Genomic DNA, 20,082 nt, shown 5'->3' on the forward strand with positions numbered 1-20,082 from the left:
GGGCTCACTGTTGGTTGGCGGGACTAGGATCGGGGCCTTCATCAGGAGATCCTTGAACAGGTCAAGTGCCTCCTGGGCCTCGGTGGTCCACTCGAATCGGTCGGTCTTCTTCAGGAGTCGGTAGAGAGGGAGCCTTCGTTTGCCAAGGCACGAGATGAAGCGGCTCAGGGCCGCCAAGCATCCCGTGACGCGCTGGACTCCTTTCATATTTCGGATCGGCCCCATGTCGTTGATGGCCGCTATCTTCTCCGGATTGGCTTCGATGCCGCGCACGGAGACGATAAAGCCTAACAACATACCCCTTGGGACCCCGAAAATGCACTTTTCGGGATTTAGCTTAATGTGCTTGTCCCTCAGCCTTTCGAAGGCTAGCTCGAGGTCGGGGACGAGCTAGTCACCTTTTTTGGATTTGACTACGATGTCGTCGACATAAGCCTCAACGGTCCGCCTGATGAGGTCCCCGAAGCACTTGAGCATGCATCGCTGGAATGTAGCCCCCACGTTTTTGAGGCCAAATGGCATCTTAACGTAGCAATAGGGGCCAAAGGGGGTGATGAAAGAGGTAGCGAGCTGGTCGGACTCTTTCATCATGATCTGATGGTAGCCGGAGTACGCGTCGAGGAAGCTGAGGGTTTCGCACCCTGCGGTTGAGTCGATTATCTGATCTATGCGCGGCAAAGGAAACGAATCCTTTGGGCACGCTTTGTTCAGACCAGTGTAATCAACACACATCCTCCATTTCCTATTCTTTTTGCGTACAAAAACTGGATTAGCTAGCCACTCGGGGTGGTGAACTTCCTTGATGAATCCGGCCGCCGAAAGCTTCTGGAGCTCCTCGCCGATGGCCTTGCGCCTCTCCTCGTTGAAGCGGCGCAGACCTTGCTTCACTGGCTTGGAGCCGGCCTTGATGTTCAAGGAGTGCTCGGTGACTTCCCTCGGAATGCCGAGCATGTCCAAGGGTTTCCACGCGAAAACATCGCTGTTCGCGCGGAGGAAGTCGACAAGCGCGCTTTCCTATTTGGGAGATAGGGTAGTGCCGATCCGCACGGTCCGGCCGTCGGAGCTGCTGGGGTCAAGGAGGACCTCCTTGATGCCTTCGCTGGCCTCGAAGGAGGTGGCCGACTACTTGGAGTCGGGCTGGTCCTCGGCGCCCTCCGCGAGCTGAACCGCTAGATCTCCCGTGGAGGTAATGGCTGCGGCATATTCGCAGCACTCTACGTCGCACTCGTACGCCTTTTGGAAAGATGTGCCAACGGTGATGACCCCGTTGGGCCCCGGCAGCTTGAGCTTGAGGTAGGTGTAGTTGGGGATGGCCATGAACTTAGCATAGCACGGCCGCCCTAGGATGGCGTGGTAGGTTCCACGGAAACCTACCACCTCAAAGGTGAGGACCTCCTTCCTGTAGTTGGAAGGGGTCCCGAAGGTGACAGGCTAGTCGATCTGCCCGAGAGGCATCGCCTGTTTGCCCAGCACGATGCCGTGGAATGGTGCCTTGCTGGGGCGGAGGCGTGAGTGATCGATCGCCATGGCGTCGAGGGTCTCGGCATAGAGGATGTTGAGGCCGCTGCATCCGTCCATGAGCACCTTGGTGAGGCGCGTCGTGCCGACGATGGGGTCAATGACGAGGGGGTAGCGTCTTGGCTGCAGGATGCGCCCCGGGTGATCAGACCAGTCGAAGGTGATGGTGTATCCTGACCAGTCGAGGAAAGCTGGTGTGGCTGGCTCGGCCGCGTAGACTTCGCGGTGCTCCAGCTTCTGGCGGCACTTCGAGTCGTACGCCGCCGGGCCGCCGAAGATCATGAAGCAGCCGTCCACCTTGGGAAAGCCATCTTCCTTCTCTTCGCTATCCTTCTTCTCCTCGTCGGGCTTCCGTCTCCGGTCGCCTTTTACCGGATTGCCTACAAAGTACCTCTTCATGAGGTTGCAATCTTTGTAGGCGTGCTTCACAGGGAACTCGTGGTTCAGGCATGGTCCATCGAGGAGCTTGTCGAAGAAGCCGGGGGTTCCTTCTGGGGGTGGCTGTCCCTGCTTGCGCTCGACAGTGGCCACGAGGGGTGGCTCGCGTCGCTGCTTGTTCTTCTTCTTTTGTTGTCGGTTGGAGGTGCCTTCGTCGGCATCCTCCTCCCGCTTCGCTTTTCCCTTGGAGCGATCGAAGATCGCCCCTACGGCCTCTTTGCCCGAGGCGAAACTGGTGGCGATGTCGAGGAGCTCCTCCGTGGTCCGCGAGCCTCGACGCCCCAGCTCGTGGACGAGGGGCCAGCAGGAGGTTCCTGCCAGGAAAGCCCCTATGACGTCGGCATCCGCGACGTTGGAGAGCTCGGTGCGCTTCTGGGAGAAGCGTCTGATGTAGTCCCAGAGGGATTCGAAACTGGTAGTGTCTGAGGTCCCAGGAATTACCAGGGCACACGTACGTGCCTTGGAAGTTTCCCACGAATATCTCCTTCAGGTCGTTCCAGCTACAGATCCGTCCCAAAGGTATATGTTCTAGCCAAGCTCGCGCTGAGTCGGCCTGAAAGAGCGGTAGATTGCGGATGATGAACAGGTCATCGTCCGCCCCATCAGCCTAGCATGCAAGCCGGTAGTCGCTGAGCCATAGTCCGGGGTTCGTCTCCCCCGAGTATTTGGCCACATTCGTCGGTTGCCGGAAGCACGGCGGGAATGGCGCATTCAGGATGCGCGCGGAGAAGGCCCGGGGCCCCACCGGGTCGGGGCTCGGGCTGCGGTCTTCTCCGCTGTCGTAGTGGCCACCGTGGTGGACATGGTAGCCGCGATCGGCCCCTCCTGCCTGTCCGTGCGGGAGCGCCTCCGCACGTCCAGGGTGTTGCGGGCATCGTGGATTGGGCCGACACGCCGGTGAACGGACTGAGCCCCGCCTCCTACGGGTGGCGGTGTCCGTCGAGCAGGCACGGCCTGGTTCACCCTAGGAGGAGGTTGATGAACGGATTCCCCCCGCCGGGGGCACGGTGGGTGTTGCCTTACTGGCATTCTGCCCGCATCGCCGGGATGCAGAGCTTTCCGCCTATTGGATGGCGGCGCACTCGAGTAGGTTGCGCACCTCCTGGTGTGCCTGGCGCTCCTCGGGCGTCGCCAGCTCGGGGAGTCGTCGGAGTAAGGCCGCCGCAGCGGTGATGTTCTAGCTGGCGCGAGCGAAAAGCTGAGGACGCTCTTCGTCCACGCAGATGCGCTGCTGGACGTCGCGCGCACGTTGTCATGCCCCGCCTTCGTGGCGGGGCGTCGCGCGTGCCTCCGGCTGTCGAGGTCGCACCGGGGCCTTGGTGATCGCTCCGGTTGTAGCCGTGGCACACGGTGGGGGAGTCCTCTGCCTTCCCCTTAGCGCCGTCATCGTTGGACCCCTCGGAGTGCATGTCGATCACGAGGCACTCGCGCGAGGGGTGTTGGCTCCCGCTGTTGGAGCCGGCGTCGGAGATTGTCCTCGCCACGCCCACTAGCTTGTTGCTCGTGGGCGACGCGGCCATGGACCGTGCCTGGACGCTTGCCGTTATCCCAGCGGCGGAGCCGGGAATGGTGGGATGAGCGGGCAAGACGAGGAGAGGGATCAGCTCGATCCCTCCCCCGGTGGCGAGGAAGTCCAGACTCCCAAAGCGGATCAGGGAGCCCGGGGCGAAGCTGGTGTCGTGGCTGGCCATCTCAAGCCGATGTTGTACGCGCAAAGGTCCCCTACCTGGCGCGCCAACTGTCATTGTCAAGATTAGCCGATCAAGACTTAGACTAGTAAATTTCTTTTATGTGCGTAAGGCTTAAGATGGTGGCGTGAGAAACACAGGGTTTATACTGGTTCGGGCAAGGAAATACCCTACGTCCAGTGTTAGGAGCTGCTCGTGTTGCCCACGCGGGGTTCTATAGTAGGGGTTACAGGGGTGTGAGAGAGGGAACCGGTCCCAAGTCTCTTGGGTGTGCACTGATGCTTTAGCAGGGTGTGTCCGTGTGTTCTGTTGGCTTGGAGATGTTATGGTGCTTTGAGTTGTGTCTTCTCCCCCTGTCTCAGGCCCCCGATCCTCCTTTTATAGCATAAGGAGACCATCGGGGTTACAGGCGAGACCGGGTGTGGGGAGCAGTAAAGAGATAAACATAGCTAGGTAACAAATACAACACGAAGGGAGGAAATGAGTTCCCAGGTTCCCGGCGGCCTCGCCGGCCTCCGACGTTTGCCAGCGCGTATGCCGGAGGAGGGTGGCCACCGCCGTGCTCTGTCGATGGCCTCCTCGAAGGCTGTAGCCGCTGGGTCATGATGATGGCATTTTGTCGTGACTCGAGTGTCCGATGGGGGAGGTGGCGGATTCCCCCGTCCTGCTGATGGCTCGCGGAGGGCGGATGTCACATCCCTGCCGTCGGGCGCGCGGGACACGAGGACGGGCGAGGCTTCCCTCTGCTTCGGGCGGCGCAGGCCATGAGTGCCTTGTGGCGAATGGGAGGAGGCCGCAGATACTGTAGCTTTGTACAGTACGGCCGCGCATGGGTACTTGCAGCAGGTTGCGTGAGGAGCACGGTCATCCTTCCTCTTGACAGACCTGCGGCGCATTTATGGCAAGATCGATAGGGGAACCCACAAGATCTGCGCCCGAGGCGGATACTTGTCTGGCAGGCCCAGGACAGCCCAACCCCCTACGCTTAGGGTCGGGCGAGGTGGGGACCTGCGGTGGGGGGTCGGACGCTCCCGACCCCAGACTTGCGGTCGGGCGAGGCGGAGCTTGGTCTTCCGGAGGTCGGGGATGCCTGACCCTGGGATGCGGGGTCGGACGAGGCGGAGCGTGATTCTCGCCCCCCGTGTTGGGCCAGCACCGGTGTTGTTACCTTAGGTGGGCCTGGGCCTTTACGTCTTGTTGTTTCCATGGGCTTGGGGGGATCGTTAAAATTTCTCCCCAACAAGTTGCATCGTCCCAACTGTCAACGCAGCAACTCTTGCATTATTGCCCATGCGGAAATAAACTTCTCCCTTTTCAACGCTTCTACTTCTTATCATTCCCTGCATCGAATTGCAAATATGAGCAACCGATCCAGTATCAAATACTCAAGAATTAATAATTGTATCAGTGAGAAATATGTTGTCTATAACATTAACAACAAGCATCCGAGGCCCATTAGTACTTCTAAACCTGATCCAACTTGGATCATATCTGAATTGGGCTTCCAACCCCTTAAGTGTGTGACCCTATGGGTTCAGATACGTATAGACATGGCCCGAGTACTCCTACTCAGCCCAATAGTCGGTAGCGGCCTCTAGCAAGACGTGCCAACTCCTATACGCATACGAAGATCATATCAGACGAACCATCACAACGTCACGTATATGCTATTCCTTTTGCCTCACGATATTTGGTCTAGCTCCAAGCCGACCGCTCTTTCTCGATCTTGTGATTCGGAATCCCTTTGTAGGTTAACTCTTAACCGTACGTAGCATGGCCATGCATTTCCTGATCCGATCACTCAAGGGGCCTAAAGATATCACTCTCAATCAGAGAGGGGTAAATCCCATCTTGATTGACCATGCCTCACAGCATGCTTCCTGACGAACCCGGAAGCTACCTTTTTTACTACCCTATTACGGTGTAGCGTTTGATAGCCCCTAAGTAAGTCAATCCACATCTTGAGTACATGCGACAATCTCAGGTCGAATGACAAAGCGTACTTGTTGTGTAAAGAGAGAACCACTTCTCGCGTTGGGTCAGTCCTAGCACATATCTCTATATATGCCTACATTATTAGTTTGACATCTCCATGTCCATGACTTATGAAACATAGTCATCAACTAATATATGTACTAGTCTAATATTCATGTGTGTCCTCACATGAACTCCGACTAGGGACAACTTTTAGAATAACCACACAAGTAAACAGTTCCACATACAATTCACATAATTGCAGATCAGTTCAAGTAGCCTTTAATGGATATTCAATGAACACAATATACAAATCATGGATACAATCAGATATCATCATCTCTATGATTTCCTCTAGGGCATACCTCCAACACCTTGGACAAATCTATCCATCGATGGCTTTCAAAAAAGAAGCCGTCAGTAATCTGGGAGTTATTTATAACTACCTGAGCTCTTAAGCTAGACAAGCATGTCTAGTCGCAGCTTGTAATAACAAGTCTATTGTTCCAGGTCTTCGGGAGCACAAACATACGAACAACCCACAGAGGTTGCAAAGATAGGCTTCAGCGAATGAAGTCCTGAAGGGTATACTCGCCTAAAGAGCACGACTACCCAGATACCCGAGTACCTGCACTCCAAAAAAAAGGGGTTGCATCCTAGAAGTACTCTACACTATGTATCTGAAGAGACTCACAAGAGTAGCCTTGTACGCAGACACTCACAACTATCATACGAGCAAATATCAGGGTAGTTCGGGAGAGGCACTAAAACAAAGAATACACACGAGTCGATAGCAATAAAATTTGCGACAAGCCTTCAAAATAATTTACATTTCATTCATGTCATGTTTATATTACATTGATCCTGATATCTATTTCTTTACATACAACTACTCAAGGTCTACCTGACTGGCTACCTCCTTGGAAATAGGAGCCACCTCTTGCAGGTACTGGTGAAACTGCTCATCAGAGCAGTCTTGTGCAATCCCCTCCGCAACTGGAGCCAAGTCAGCTTGCGGGTAGAAGGACTTCACCATTGCCAATAGCTGCTTCAAGATGAACTCTGCCATCTTCTGGATGTAGCCGGTTATCTTCGTAAGCACTTCCTTGAGTACTTCCACCAGAGGGCGGGGCTCCACGCCTTTCATCGGGGGCTCCACCATATCAGTGATGGGCTGGAGTGGCTTCTGTAAGCTCCTTCAGAGCAAGCTTGGTACCCTCTAGCTCAGCCTAGTGCTCTCGAAGGGTCGTCATGGCATTTAGTAGATCAACTTCTCTATCGATGTGCATCTTCCGCTCCTTCTCCAGGCGGTGCTCAAGATTCGCATACAGAGCGAACAACTTGTCATGTTGCTCCGTCACTCTGTAGTACGACTTCTGCCAGTCCGTGACTCGGCCTTGGAGATCTTCTTTGACCTTCTAAACCTCTGCAAGAACAAACAAGGAGCAGTTCAAAATCATCAAGTGCCAATTAGTACTTGAAGATCAGAGGGGGATGACAAGTTACTTTTCAACTAATGCTTCAACATCTTGTTACGCTTCTAGAGGTGGTCATTTCCCTCCATGGCTTGCTGGACGAGGTTGCGGTACTCGGCGGCTTGGCCGTCGTACTTCATGAGTAGCCAGGCACCTTTCCTTGGTCAGCTCGCATTCAAGCACCTCAGCTCGCATTATAGTGTCTCCATAGCCTTGGAGCATTTCCAACTTTCGGTGGGAGCGATTGATCAAATCCTGCAAGACAGATCAAGTACCCATATAAGGAACGAGTACTGATTTCAAGTTGAAGACAAAACGCAGAGGAGAAACTTACCACTGTGTATTCACCTACACAACGGTGCATCTCCTTAATTGTGGCCTCTATCTCTAAGGTGGTTAGAGGGTCAGCGAGGAGCTGGATATCCTCCAAGTTCACTATCCCAACTACCCAAGGTTCCCCGTGCTCTTCGGCTATTGGTGCACCAAGAGGAACCAACGCGCGGCTAGTTGACGGACTTGCCTCGGAAGGTAGGATGGACGTCAAAACTTGGAGGGCTCCAGCGGCTTCAGTTTCTACTTCTAGCTTAGGGGCTACACAGGTAGCCATGACTCCAGAGGTAGTCGCCTCCGCCACCTTGGTCTCCACCTTCGGTTCGGAGGCTACGAATGTAGCCACAATGCCGGAAGTAGTCATTGTGATTGGCTCGGCTACCGGCAGCTTGGGGGCTGGCATTATAACGACATCCAGTAATGCAATAACATCATGCATAAGTGTAGCAACAAGGGATACAACACCTGAAGCTACTTCTAGGGTAGGGTGCTCTTCCGGTGGCGGAATTGTAGGCACTAGGACGAGGTCTTGGGCTGAGTGGCTACTACCATCGGTTGCAGACTTTGGGCCCGGGCGTCTCCACGCTAGTGGATTTCCTAGAAAAGACAAGTGTCAAGACACACTGCAAAGCAATATCAAGACACAATCAGAACTCGGATAACTTTCTAGTACTTACTTGGTGGACCTCTTTATTTTCAAAGAGGGCTCTCCCGCCAGGAACATGGGCTTGATAGCGGGCAATGGCTTCTTCGGTGCAGCTTGTTGGATCGTAGTTGGATCCTCGCTAGCCTTAACTGCTATCTTCACCTACTGGGGTCCTCGACGAGCACTACAAACTAGTCAGAGACACCTAAAAAGTACTCGGGGCTGCTACATTTGACTAAAAAGTACTCGAGGGCTTGTCTTCCATACACTTATGGGCCCACCGGAAGGTTTGGACAGTCCTAGATATGGGGTTGTACACCGAGATGTGTCAGACACAGAGACTACGGTGTAGAATGATGTGGTCTATATGGAAGACAAGAACTACTCATAGCAATTAGAGTAGGACTCACTAGTCGAATCCGACTAGTATTCTTGTAAACAACCGACCTGTAACCCTGCCCCCGGCAATATAAGGCGAGACAGGGACCCCCTCCAAACAAGTTCAATCAATACAACACAACCAACACACAGGACATAGGGTATTACGCGATCTAAGCAGCCTGAACCTATCTAAATCATGTGTTCAAGTTCACCTTCAAGTTCCTAATCTTGACGAGCCCCACGCATAAAAACACTACCTCGGGCACCCCCTTGGTAGGTTGCCGGGTATGAACACCGACACATATGGCTAGCATCGGGGGGCAGGGCTACACAGGCCAAGCTTTACAGGACTCCTGCATGGAATTTTTTCCCTCTCATTATGTCTTGGATGGTGTAGAAACTAGGTCTCATGCAAGACCTGATTTCCTTCTCTTTCTTTCATTTACTCCCTTGCCACATCATCTTTTATCTTATATGGCAGCTCATTTAATTCTATGGACACTATCCTAGTCATTGGGTTGGGACTGCTCTAACTCGCAGTTTTTATGTGTCTGCACCCTATCCTCTACTTCAAATATATGATAGGTGGGTCCTATGTGAGGGGTACGATGGCCCCAATTTTGGTGAGAAAGGTTTTCAACTGTTTTCGATCTTTATAGTATAGATGTGGCGGAACCGTCGAAATTAACTTGGCTAAAGCACACTTAAGTTGCTTAACACATGATCATGTACTTTAATCAAGTCAATTCGGTAGTCCGTCAGATTTCATCTGATAAACCACTTACCTTAGGATCGAGAAAGCAAGACTCGCACAAAGGCGAGTGGTTACAGAGATTACAACAATCCATCATAATTAAAGAAGTGCATCAAATTATTACAACCTCAAGTTCGAAATTCAAGCAAAGTTTGTCAAGTTCTCAAACAACCAAAATAACTGAGAAAGCTAAATGTCGTTGCAGGATATCGTGACGAAGCCGATCATGACATCAATGATCCCGATCCTCGCAATCCGAGGAGGGATCCCACTCAACCGTCCAACCAGGAGGAAGTTGGGGAGGCCAAGTGCCACTTGCAGCGAGCTCAGAGGCATCAACATCACTTGAAAAGATGTGCCACAACAAGGCTGAGCGATTACACTCAACAAGACTTAACCGACCGGTGGTACTACTCCACCAACACCTAGACATGCAAGCTTTTTGGCTAGAGGGGTTTGTTTTTGCCAAAGCAACTAGTGTAGGTCCTTACCTTCAATATTTTAGCCACAAGTTCTACATTCAATTACCAATCTAAGTTAGCAGCTATACTAAACAAGCATAGTTTTCCAAGCAATTAGTATAGGTAGCAAATTTTGATCATCGTCATCTTTCATTCTTACTCAGTGTAGCATAGCGATCAAGCAGTCCCAAACTGTGAGAGGCAGATGAATCAATTTGAATTTCTTAACCATGCATGGCAAACCTAATCCCACGACATCCGCGCACCGCGAAGGGTCGCTTCATTTGTCAGTTGTCCTTATCAATTCCTAGACCCGTGTCGGACCCACTTCCCTTCGTACAAGGCTCCACAGACCCAGCCTCTGCCGTTCTATGACCACACTTGTCACCACATGCGGCCGCATGGGAACTCTGTTCCAGAGATAGTGGAACGATCCGCTCACGTTCCGGTTCAATCAGGTACTAGGCTTCCCCATCCCATACTAGGTATGAGATTAGTACTTTACAACACTTGATCATGAACACTATCACATCTCGACCTTAGTCCAATTTCATGTAGACAGACGGGGCAATCCACCGACCACCAAAATAGTTCACAGAGCCCGGCCCCATCCTTCGTCCTTATAGTTGTAACAAAAGGAAAGCAAACCACTCCTATAACTCAAGAGTGACAGTCAATCACTCGACTTTTACTGAGTCCTATTAAGCATTGCAACTACTCGGCCTATCATACTAGTGTTCAGATCAAAGGGCACTAATTCATGCCTCTATGGTTTCAATCAATTCCTAAAAACATAAATGCGCAATCAAGCAACCAAATATATTGCAAGTAGTTAAAGATAGGAATTTATGCTCCCAGGCTTGCCTTCACATAGGGAGTTAGCGAACTGGTCCTCGGCTTGCTCCGGTACGGGCTCGGCTCCAATTGGCTACAGATCAGCTACGGCTCCTTCTTTTGGCGCCGAGTGAAGCTCGTATGTCCCGTCAGCGAGGTTCAGCTCTACACGAAATGCAAATGCATCAAGTTTAATTCCAAGATTTCTCATAGGATGTAAAACACGAGTTAGTACTGAAGTAGAAGTTACATTACGGCCACATTCACCTAAACAAGTTTCTACACCTTCTTTATCTGCATAAGGTAAGGTGCGTTATGGTGCAAAACCTAGGGTTGATTTGATGGTGATTATGTACATATATGCACTTAACTTTATTAAACTTTAGATCAACAAATTATCCTAATTCTGATTGTTCTTTTGTACCTCTTCCAAAAATTACCTTTATCGTTATTCGAGGTTTCTTTCTTTCATTTAGTTAGGTTCATCTTCCAATTTTTATTTCTATCTTCAAACAGTAAGCTATGAAGTTGAAACTTCACCAATAACTTAGCTTTGGCACAGGTAAGCTACTGCATAAATTTGGGATCCATGGGAGGTGCATAAAAAGAATTAAAATTACTTTTTTACCCTAAGGTAGCATACATTTAAACATTTTTAAAATAGAAACCATAATGGAACTGGTCATGGAATTTTAACAGTCAGTTATAGGGGTGATACAGAGCTCTTGGTGAATTTTTCATAATTTTTAGTGAAGGGCATCTTTTTTGATACATTTACCCCATTTATTCTTCCCTAAAAAGGACAGTGGTTTTTCATTCTATTTCTGATCAGGTTCTATATTTTTCCTACAAACTACTCTATACCACTAACTTATTCCAATTGGTTTCACATTTTTTATCATCTCTGGTTTAATTATTGTACAAAAAGACAAGAGCAACCTTAGATTTCCATGATAAAACTAAAATAGAGATTTAAACATCTGAGCTAGGCTCCACATGATTTTTATAAGCTTCCATTCTCTAGAACAAGCACTTGAGAGTTGGATTTACCTTTTTAGCATTTTTTTGTGATTTGCTATGATTTAATTAGCTTAAACAAGTATTAAATCATATAACATTAATCATGGCAGAGACAAGTGCTATGATTTTATTAGAAACTACACTTTATACTGAGTCTAGCAAAATTTGTTTGACATTTTTCTGAATTTTCTATGAGTTTTGGTGAATTTCCAAAGCTAAATACATTTTTTGCCAATTATAAAACAAAAACCGAGGTGAGCTTGCGATCTAACCTTTGCGTCTATACTTTATTTTTGTAGGGGTCCTTGGTTTTTGCACTAAAGCCCCTGATTCGATTTTCTCAATCGCAATCGGGTCCCTGGGTGGCGCACGGCGGCGGGCGGGCAAAATCCCGGTGAAGCCCCGGCGGGCTTGGGGCAGAAAGAGACCGAGGAGGAACGGTGGCTCACCTGCGACTGATTTGAGGTAGTTGCGGGCATCTGGGAGGTCTACGTGGGAGTGGAACACGATGGCAGACGGCGTGCCACGGTGTTCCGGCAGTGACAGCACTCTTCGCGGGCAATGAACGGGCTCTAGAGCTGCGCGAGGGGGAGGTGGAGCTGCTAGTGGTTTCGGTGAGGTGCGGGGCAGTGCGAAAGGGGGAGCTCCACGGAGAGGGTGTGCGGTGGAGCTGAGAGTGAGAATAGGGGCGAGCGACGAGGTTCGAGGGCGAGCGGGGAAAGGGGCACAGGCAGCGTCGGGCTTCCCTTTATAGGGCCAGGGTGGAGCGGCGAGCGAGGCGGAGCAGCGGTGCTAGCAGGTGGGACCAGAGGGCATCACGGCACTGCGGCGGTCATTAATGGTGACGGCGCCATTGGCGGACAGAGGAGGGAGAGGGGTGCGGCAGGCTAGGGTGCTGCAGGCGAGGCGTGCAGGTGCGGGTGAAGCGAGCTTGCACAGCAATAGCGGCTTTGCCAGGACGCGTCACTGGCGAGGCTAGGAGGAGTTGTCGCGGCCGGGGCGACGGTTGGTGGAGGCGGCGGTGTCGCGGGGCACGAGCTGGCAGAGCTGCAACATGGCGTGCCCTCGGGCGAGGCAAGGCGAGGTAGCGGGTAGGGCGTGCAGGGTGAGCGCGAAGCGCAACTGGGCGTGGGGCACTAGAAGCATCGTCTTGTCGCGGCCGGAGACCGGGCGAGACGGCTTCGCCGGTGAAGCCGCGCCACGCGGCGGCAGCACTCTGGAGAGCGCGGCGCACGTGCCCTGGCGCGCTCTGGGCCGAGGGATTTGCGGGATCTCTCACTGGGCCAATTTCCAAGCGCAAGATCTCCCGAGTCTTGAACCACACAACATTAACTCCCTTTACAAAAGTTGTAGTCCTTAGATCCAAATTCAACGTTCATAATTGAACCAAGTTCAAAATCACAGCAGATTTGAAGATATAAAGCTTTAAAGTTTGGAGGAACGCTGGATTGCAGACTTAGGCAAAAATGGCAGTTTGGCCGATTTTTTGGTCTTGGCTGACTGGAGCCCAAAATTTGAAAAGTTTCTGCTGCGAATTTGACCAGAGCTCAAATGATAAAGTTGTTGTACAAGCTTAGTTCTTAAACTCTTATAAAGGGTTTTTCTGATCTTCTGTTTAACTTTTGAGAGATAAGCTCATGCCACGATGCCTGGTTGAGCTGCTTCCAGACTTAGCCTAGATTGCTGATTGAGGCTGGGTTGACCAAACTAGCTGACTTTGACCTGGGTTTTGGAAGCTTTCTGTGCAGATTTAGACCTTACTCCTTTAGTCAAAGTTGTTAAGGGCTTGAAGCTCTAAAACTTTTGTACAAAGCTCAACTTGAGTTCATATTAGAAATTTCGAAATAAAGATCCCCAAGGTTGGGACTTCAACTGTTTTTCTTAAATTGACACAGATTCAAATTTTGAGTTTTTGAAGGTTTTCTGCTCAGATTCAGACAAAATACCAAAAAGAAAAGTTGTTGGGAAAGTTGAGTTCTACAACTCTTAGTTGGACATATTTTTAAATTCTTAATAAAAAATTTGAGTTATGCTTTAAACAGCAGTTAAGCTTGTGAGGGCAAAAGTGTCTTTTTACTTGTCTTCTCAACTGCCAAATGTTCTTCTTTATTCTCTAATGGCTTTATTTAATATTAAACATGATTTAATTAGGCTATATTGTTACAATAGACTAACCTATCTTTCAAATATATGACAGGTGGGTCCGATGTGAGGGGTACGATGGCCCCAATTTTAGTGAGAAAGGTTTTCAATTGTTTTCGATCTTTATAGTATAGACTAGCAAAAAATTTTGTGCATTGCTACGGATCTTTACACGCTCTCAGGTTATTATTCTCTTGTTTCATGTATGCTCGCTTAGCTACTATATTGATGTTGTCACCTCCATGCAACCACTCATGCTTTAGCTAAAGCCTACACAAATAGCAGTCTGTATGATGGTGAAGAGCCGCATGAGAAGGTGGGGTTCCCACTACTAGAATTTAATGATTTTCCTAGAGTTTCTATTTTCCTAGGAAGATTTAGAGCACCCAAGAGAGATATTAAAATAAAAGACCTCATGATGTTTGAAGTTTAGATAACTTGATATTGAATACAAAGATAACTAAATAAAACTATAATGTGAAAATGTTTAATCACCGAGCATTGCACAACGAAGGTTGTCATAACTGGTAAGTAACTCTCGGGCAATATACAGAGATATAGAATGACATTCACGTGTACCAGCCTAATTGCCTAATGCAGCCCAAACCGGCCCACCACACCCAACCGGCCAACTTCTCGAATTCCACAGCCTTGGTATCCCTCACCTCTTTCTTTCAATCTCCCTCGCGGCTCGCGCCATCACGAGCTCCTCCTGTTTGTTCCCGTCACCGTTCCCCTCCGTCCCCCCACTACAACTGCGTGAGGAGGCCGTAGTCTTGGTGAGGAGCTCATCCAGCACCACGGTATCCTTTTGCCCCATCTCCTTCCAACACCTCTCCATCCTCAAAGCATCGGCTCCTCCTCTCTCTGCCGCATCCTCGCCCTTGGCAGCATCCTGCACTACTTCTTTGATGAGGATGAGGTCGACGAGGAAGGGGATGCAGTGGACAAGCTCGAGGGATCCTCTGCTGTCCACTCGACTGGTCCTCCCTTACAGTGCTCAAGGGCATGGCAGCTACTGCAGGTGTGGTAGCTTCTATTCTTGCGACTTTGTTTTCTTCTGATTTGTTGATTCGTGAGTGCAGAAAAAAAATCAATTAGAATATAAATATGCTATGCAACAAATGGAGCTTTGTGATTTCTCTGGTTTTGGATTCTTAGCCATTTAAATTGGTTGATCTATAGCCCATTTGTCTTGATTTGTGTGAGCCATGCCATTGATGAACCCTCTCACCCCGTGCTCCTTCAGCTCCACTGCAAACGGATCGAGTCCAAGCAATGGTGAGGGCGTGCAGCCCGCAGTAGCGCGTGCTCCAATTTTGCGGGTCGCGGCGCATCCATGCGTCGTTCTCCGATGTGTCCGTGAGTACCACCCATCTGATAAGTGGGACCTACCTGTCAGGATGGATGAAAAAAAATAAAAGTCTTGCTTGCTTTAATATTAGGCAGAGATTACGGGAGTTTTATTGGGCTGCGCCTGTCACGAGGACCCACCACACCCATAGTATATCACACAACAGGGAAAACGAAAAAAAGGTTCGCGACGTGGGCTACTGCCTCTTTGTTGATGGGCCGTTTCTGATCCACATGCAATTTGTTGGGCTGTTTTTGAGCTTGCGATCGGTAACCCTACATGACTTCCGTAAGTTTTTTTAATAGATGACTTCCACTGATTGAGATCGTGCGAATAGAAGTTAATGAACACGATTGAAGTTGGCACGGGAGTAGGCAGTAGCGGCTAGGTGCTGTTGGACAATTGTCCTCATGTGGGCGGTCACAGGGATGAGTTGGTCGGAGGAATTCTATCTTGGACTTTGATCTTTGAATTCACTTATCATTTAAACTATAAATTATTTTTGAAATCAGTTTGAACCGTGATGTTAGTTAGAATTTGTGCAACAAAACAAGATCCAATATGAATATATTTTATTCTTCCGTCTTTTTAAAAAAATCAACATTTCCAACAAACTAGTTCAACACTTTTTATATACGGTTTCAACATTTAACATAAAATGTTGAACTAGTTCATTGGATTTGTTGAACTAAATTTCAACAAATGCTGAATATAGTATTTCAAAATATTGACTATATTAATTTGATATGTCAAACATACCGTCTCATAAACTTTTTAGCAATAACATTCGCATACGTGGAAAGAAAAACATACCCACCAGCTCCTCTGTTGTTGCTACACGCAATTCGTCTATATGCAGTTCACATTCGCGTGTTGGCTGCTGACTTTGCTGGCCCATCCTGCTTTGTTGCTGTTTGTGGGCAAAGCAATTGTGGGCTGAAATCAGAAAACACTCAAAAAATCAAGCGAACAGCGACTGGACCAGATAGATGGTGCGGGCTCTTAGTATTTGGGTCTGATGGGCTTTATATCTATCTAGCTTCCTGAGCGACAGCATAGGTCCCGTCCGTTCCTTCATCAAATTAAAAAAAGAAAAGTCCCGTCCGTCAAACCCTACAATCGCGGCGAAGCGGCAGGCGACTGCGGCGGAGGTGGAGGCGCGGGCGGCGAAGGAAGTGGGAGATCATGTCCCTCCGCTCCCTCGGTTACCTCCTCATCAGGAGGTTATCGCCGCGCGGGATCTGCCGCGAGCAGGCACAGGGGGAGACCCTAGGGTCGGCGTCGGGGAGCTCAGCACGCTCTGTCCACACCCTGGTGAGTCACCGTATCTCCCTGATCTCAGATCGAAAATTTCTTCTTCAATCGCAGTGGCTCATGTTTCTCCTCCCGATACAGAGAGATCTCGAGGCTAGCAGTGGGGCTATTGGTGGATTAGTTGCCGGCGGTTTGGGTGCGTTGGTCGGAATTCTGTACTTCAAGAAAGATGAATCAGGTATGAATTGAACTCGCGTTTAGATTCCTCGTTGTTTGATCTATTTCATATGACCTAGTCATGAAACACCACGTACCTCTTCCTGGCTCCAGAGGTGATCCTGGCTCCAGAGGTGCCCGACAGGAAAGGGGACATTATCCTTGATGAAACCATCAGGGCAAAGTTCATGGATGAAGACGGCAAGTTTGCCTGGCTTGAGTACATTGATTACATGAACTGGAGAAGAAGTAATCCTGAGGTGACTGATCCAGAGGTGCTGGATAAGATGCTTCGGAGAAGATATACCGCGGTTGATGATGATGAGGCCATAAATCAGGATAACGTGAAGATCAGGGAGCAGGAAAGCATGAGGGTTGACGAGAAAGCGATGAAGGCAAGGTTTGAGGACTGGATGAAGGAGTATGACAAAACTTATCAGAGTGAGGAAGAGAAGGTTAGGAGGTATGAAATATTTAAGAAGAATGCCATCCATGCTGACAAGGTTAATGCAGCATTCCCAAATGGTCCCCACCATGCACCTAACAATCTTGGAGACTGGACAGAGGCAGAGCTCTATAGTCTGCGCAACCGCCAGGGTGACTTTCCCTGGGAGACCTACTTTCGTAGACTGAGCAAGGCATATGCTGAGGGTAGGGTGGACGGCGTTCCAGGAATCGTAGATGCACATGATGAGGAGGTGCAGTGCACAGAGGCTGTGAAGCAGGTATATATCCCTAATTATCCGTACAAGTATCGTTGTTCCTTAAACAGAAATGTGCACTGCTAGCCACAATCAGTTTTATTTTCTATGGCATGTTTAGGGTGCTGGTAATTAGATCTTGTAATTCCCATGATTCTGGTTTGGTATTGGTGAAGTGGTCTTTTAATTTCCACTTATTGATATTCACTGAATTGGACATCCCTGAAGTTGCTATTGAAGTGGTAGCTAAGTAGCAACCGTACCATAGGAGCACTGATCAGTAATGCCCTTTTCTTGATCTTAGTCCTGCTGGTCACTGCTAACGTGAACACGAATGCCCTTTTCTTCATTCAAACATTCAAGCATGTTTATGCGAAAGAGTTGTTCAATTTTGAATTAGTGATTACTTTTTCTGTATTTGCTATTTGAGAAGCTGCTAAAAGCCCAATCCTCACTGTCTTTGCAATTTGTCTCTGGCTGTCTCCCTAATTTCCCACTCAGCTACAAATTTTCTTCCTTTTCTATTTGGAAAATTTTTGTAACTTTTAGCATTTTGGGTGAAATCAGAGGTTTAAGGAACTAACAGCAAGGAAGGCTGAACGAGACGCAAGGGAGGCTGAACGAGCAGCAGCGAAGTCCCAACAAGATGCAAGGGAGGCCAAACAAGCAGCAACGAAGTCCACTTATCTTTTATTTTCCTTTTGAGATTGTACTAATATTCTTGCTGATATAGTATAAATATGTGCAACTGGATTTTTTTTAGTTTATTTTAATTCTAGACTGAGATAAACTGGATTCTAAAATTGTATGTTTCTATCTCCAATTGTTGGTGATGGACGCAGTCCTATCGTCAGGCAAAGTGCCACAAGATTAAATGCCATATCAGCTGAAGATGTTTCTTTTGTTGATTGTATGTAGCTTCTGTTCTTTTTGGGAAATTAAGGTGATCTCATGGACCGTGTGTCCCAGGAACATGAATGGATGTGAGAAAGTTCACCGCATGTCTTATGGTTACAATTGATGAAGAAAACAGGACCTGTTTGTTTTAATTAAGTTATTCGACACTATGGGCGTGCCACTGTGCCTGTGTTTTGTTTGATGCATGTAACCATATGGCTATAGAGCTGAAGATGGGACGTGATATGGTGCGTTGCTTTCGCTGAAAGTCTGATCAACTTTTCCTTGTATTATATCTCATGGCTGTGACGGTGCAGATCGGTTTGCCCATGCTATTGAAATGGTCATGGTCCTCGTTACCTCAACACATTACTTAACTAAACATGAGCGGCATCAGGAACTGATCTCATTTCATACACAAGCGTAAGAGGTTTTTGAGTTCAGGCTTAAAATAGCACGCGGCCAGGATGGCCCAAATAGCCCTTAGAAGTTAGAATGGCACTTTTAGATAAGCAAAGTTCCAAATCAAACGCCTAGAAATATGCTTAGCTTGTAGTACTAGGTAGGTTTCAGGTCAAAATCATTCGCAGCTGTTCCCTCAAACCATCCAGAATTTTTTAACCTTTTTTAAATTTATTTTTATAATAACCTTAACGGAAGTTTGTTTGCGGTGGGTGATCCTTTTGCCCGTGCCAGCCCGCCAGGCGCGGCAGGAGTTTCCTGCCGCGCAACATGCACTGACGCGGCGGAGCTCCTGCCACGCTGGCGCGGCGTGGCGCCGGGCCAGGCGGGTGCTGATGTGGGCGGGTGCTTGACGCGCCAACCCGCCTGGCGCGGCAGCACCTTACCTTGACACGCGCACCGGCTCCTTCCTCCCTCCCTCCCTCCCTCCCTCCTTTCTTCTTTCTCCCAAACCGCCACGCCCGAGCCTGTTGCCGCTGCCGCCCACCGCCCCACCCCTAAATCCACCCAAAATCCGGTGATTTCGGTGGGGGAAAGTTGAGGAAATCGATCCCTGCTTCGTGTGGAAGGTATCCCCTACTTTTTCTCGTATTTTACCGTTGCATTTGGTAGATCGGAGGATGTTTAGGTGACTTAGGTTTAGGTTGATGATTTCAATTTTGAATGAAATGCAATGGTGTTTTGTGTTAGATGATGCGTAGTTCAGACGCAATAGAGTCTTTGCCCGCGATATTGACGTGTAGAATTTGTTGAATGTTTCGATTTAGGTATATATTCATCCAATTGTGTAGTGTACATGACATGTGTATTTTTTTGTTTGCAACATGTCCAATATGTGGAATGTTGGGATACGAGGTAGGCTACGCTAGCGCAAATCAAAAATTTTCTACGGCGTAAACCAGGAAAACTGCCGTATAAGGATCACGGGATTACCACTCGACGCACTGGTGCGGAAGATGTAGAATCGCGTCGGGGCAGCAAAGTCGATCATCGTAGTCGATCACGTCGATGTCGAGCAGCTCCTCAGCAGCTCGTTCACATGCAGCAAGATCGTCTTCGTGCCGCAGCTCGTTGTCGGCTCGTCATGGCTCGTCGGCGGCTCGTCCAAGTGCTGCAGGCGCAACACCTCCAAGGTATCCACACGTGCAGGGAGGAAGCGTCGCAAGCCGAACTGCTAGGTCCGCGAGTTGCAACAGGCGAGGGCGTGGGAGGCGCGGCAGATGTGTTTCGGCCAAAGGGATGAAAACCCTAGGGCGCCCCACCCCTCTATTTATAGAGGTTCCAGATGGGCCTCTAGGTCCGAGGCCCATTAGTACTTCTAAACCTAGTCCAACTCGGATCATATCCGAATTGGGCTTCCAGCCCCTTAAATGTGTGACCCTGTGGGTTCGGATATGTATAGACATGGCCCGAGTACTCCTACTTGGCCCAATAGTCGGTAGCGGCCTCTAGCAAGACGTGCCAACTCCCATACGCACACGAAGATCATATCAGATGAACCATCACAACATTATGTACATGCTATTCCCTTTGCCTC

The 20,082-nt window shown here is 49.3% G+C and overlaps 1 protein-coding gene across 1 annotated transcript; it reads left to right on the plus strand.

Annotated features, from left to right (window-relative positions):
* The first annotated feature begins 16,065 nt into the window (after positions 1-16,065).
* Positions 16,066-18,099, plus strand: LOC117866757 (uncharacterized). Its single transcript, XM_034751039.2, has 4 exons — positions 16,066-16,329; positions 16,411-16,507; positions 16,600-17,210; positions 17,754-18,099. The coding sequence occupies exons 1-4, from the start codon at positions 16,201-16,203 to the stop codon at positions 17,889-17,891; spliced, it is 975 nt and encodes a 324-aa protein (XP_034606930.1). The 5' UTR covers positions 16,066-16,200; the 3' UTR covers positions 17,892-18,099.
* The last annotated feature ends 1,983 nt before the right edge of the window (positions 18,100-20,082 follow it).

Source organism: Setaria viridis, chromosome 8 (assembly GCF_005286985.2).
Source record: "Setaria viridis chromosome 8, Setaria_viridis_v4.0, whole genome shotgun sequence".
In the NCBI taxonomy this organism is placed as follows: Eukaryota; Viridiplantae; Streptophyta; class Magnoliopsida; order Poales; family Poaceae; genus Setaria; species Setaria viridis.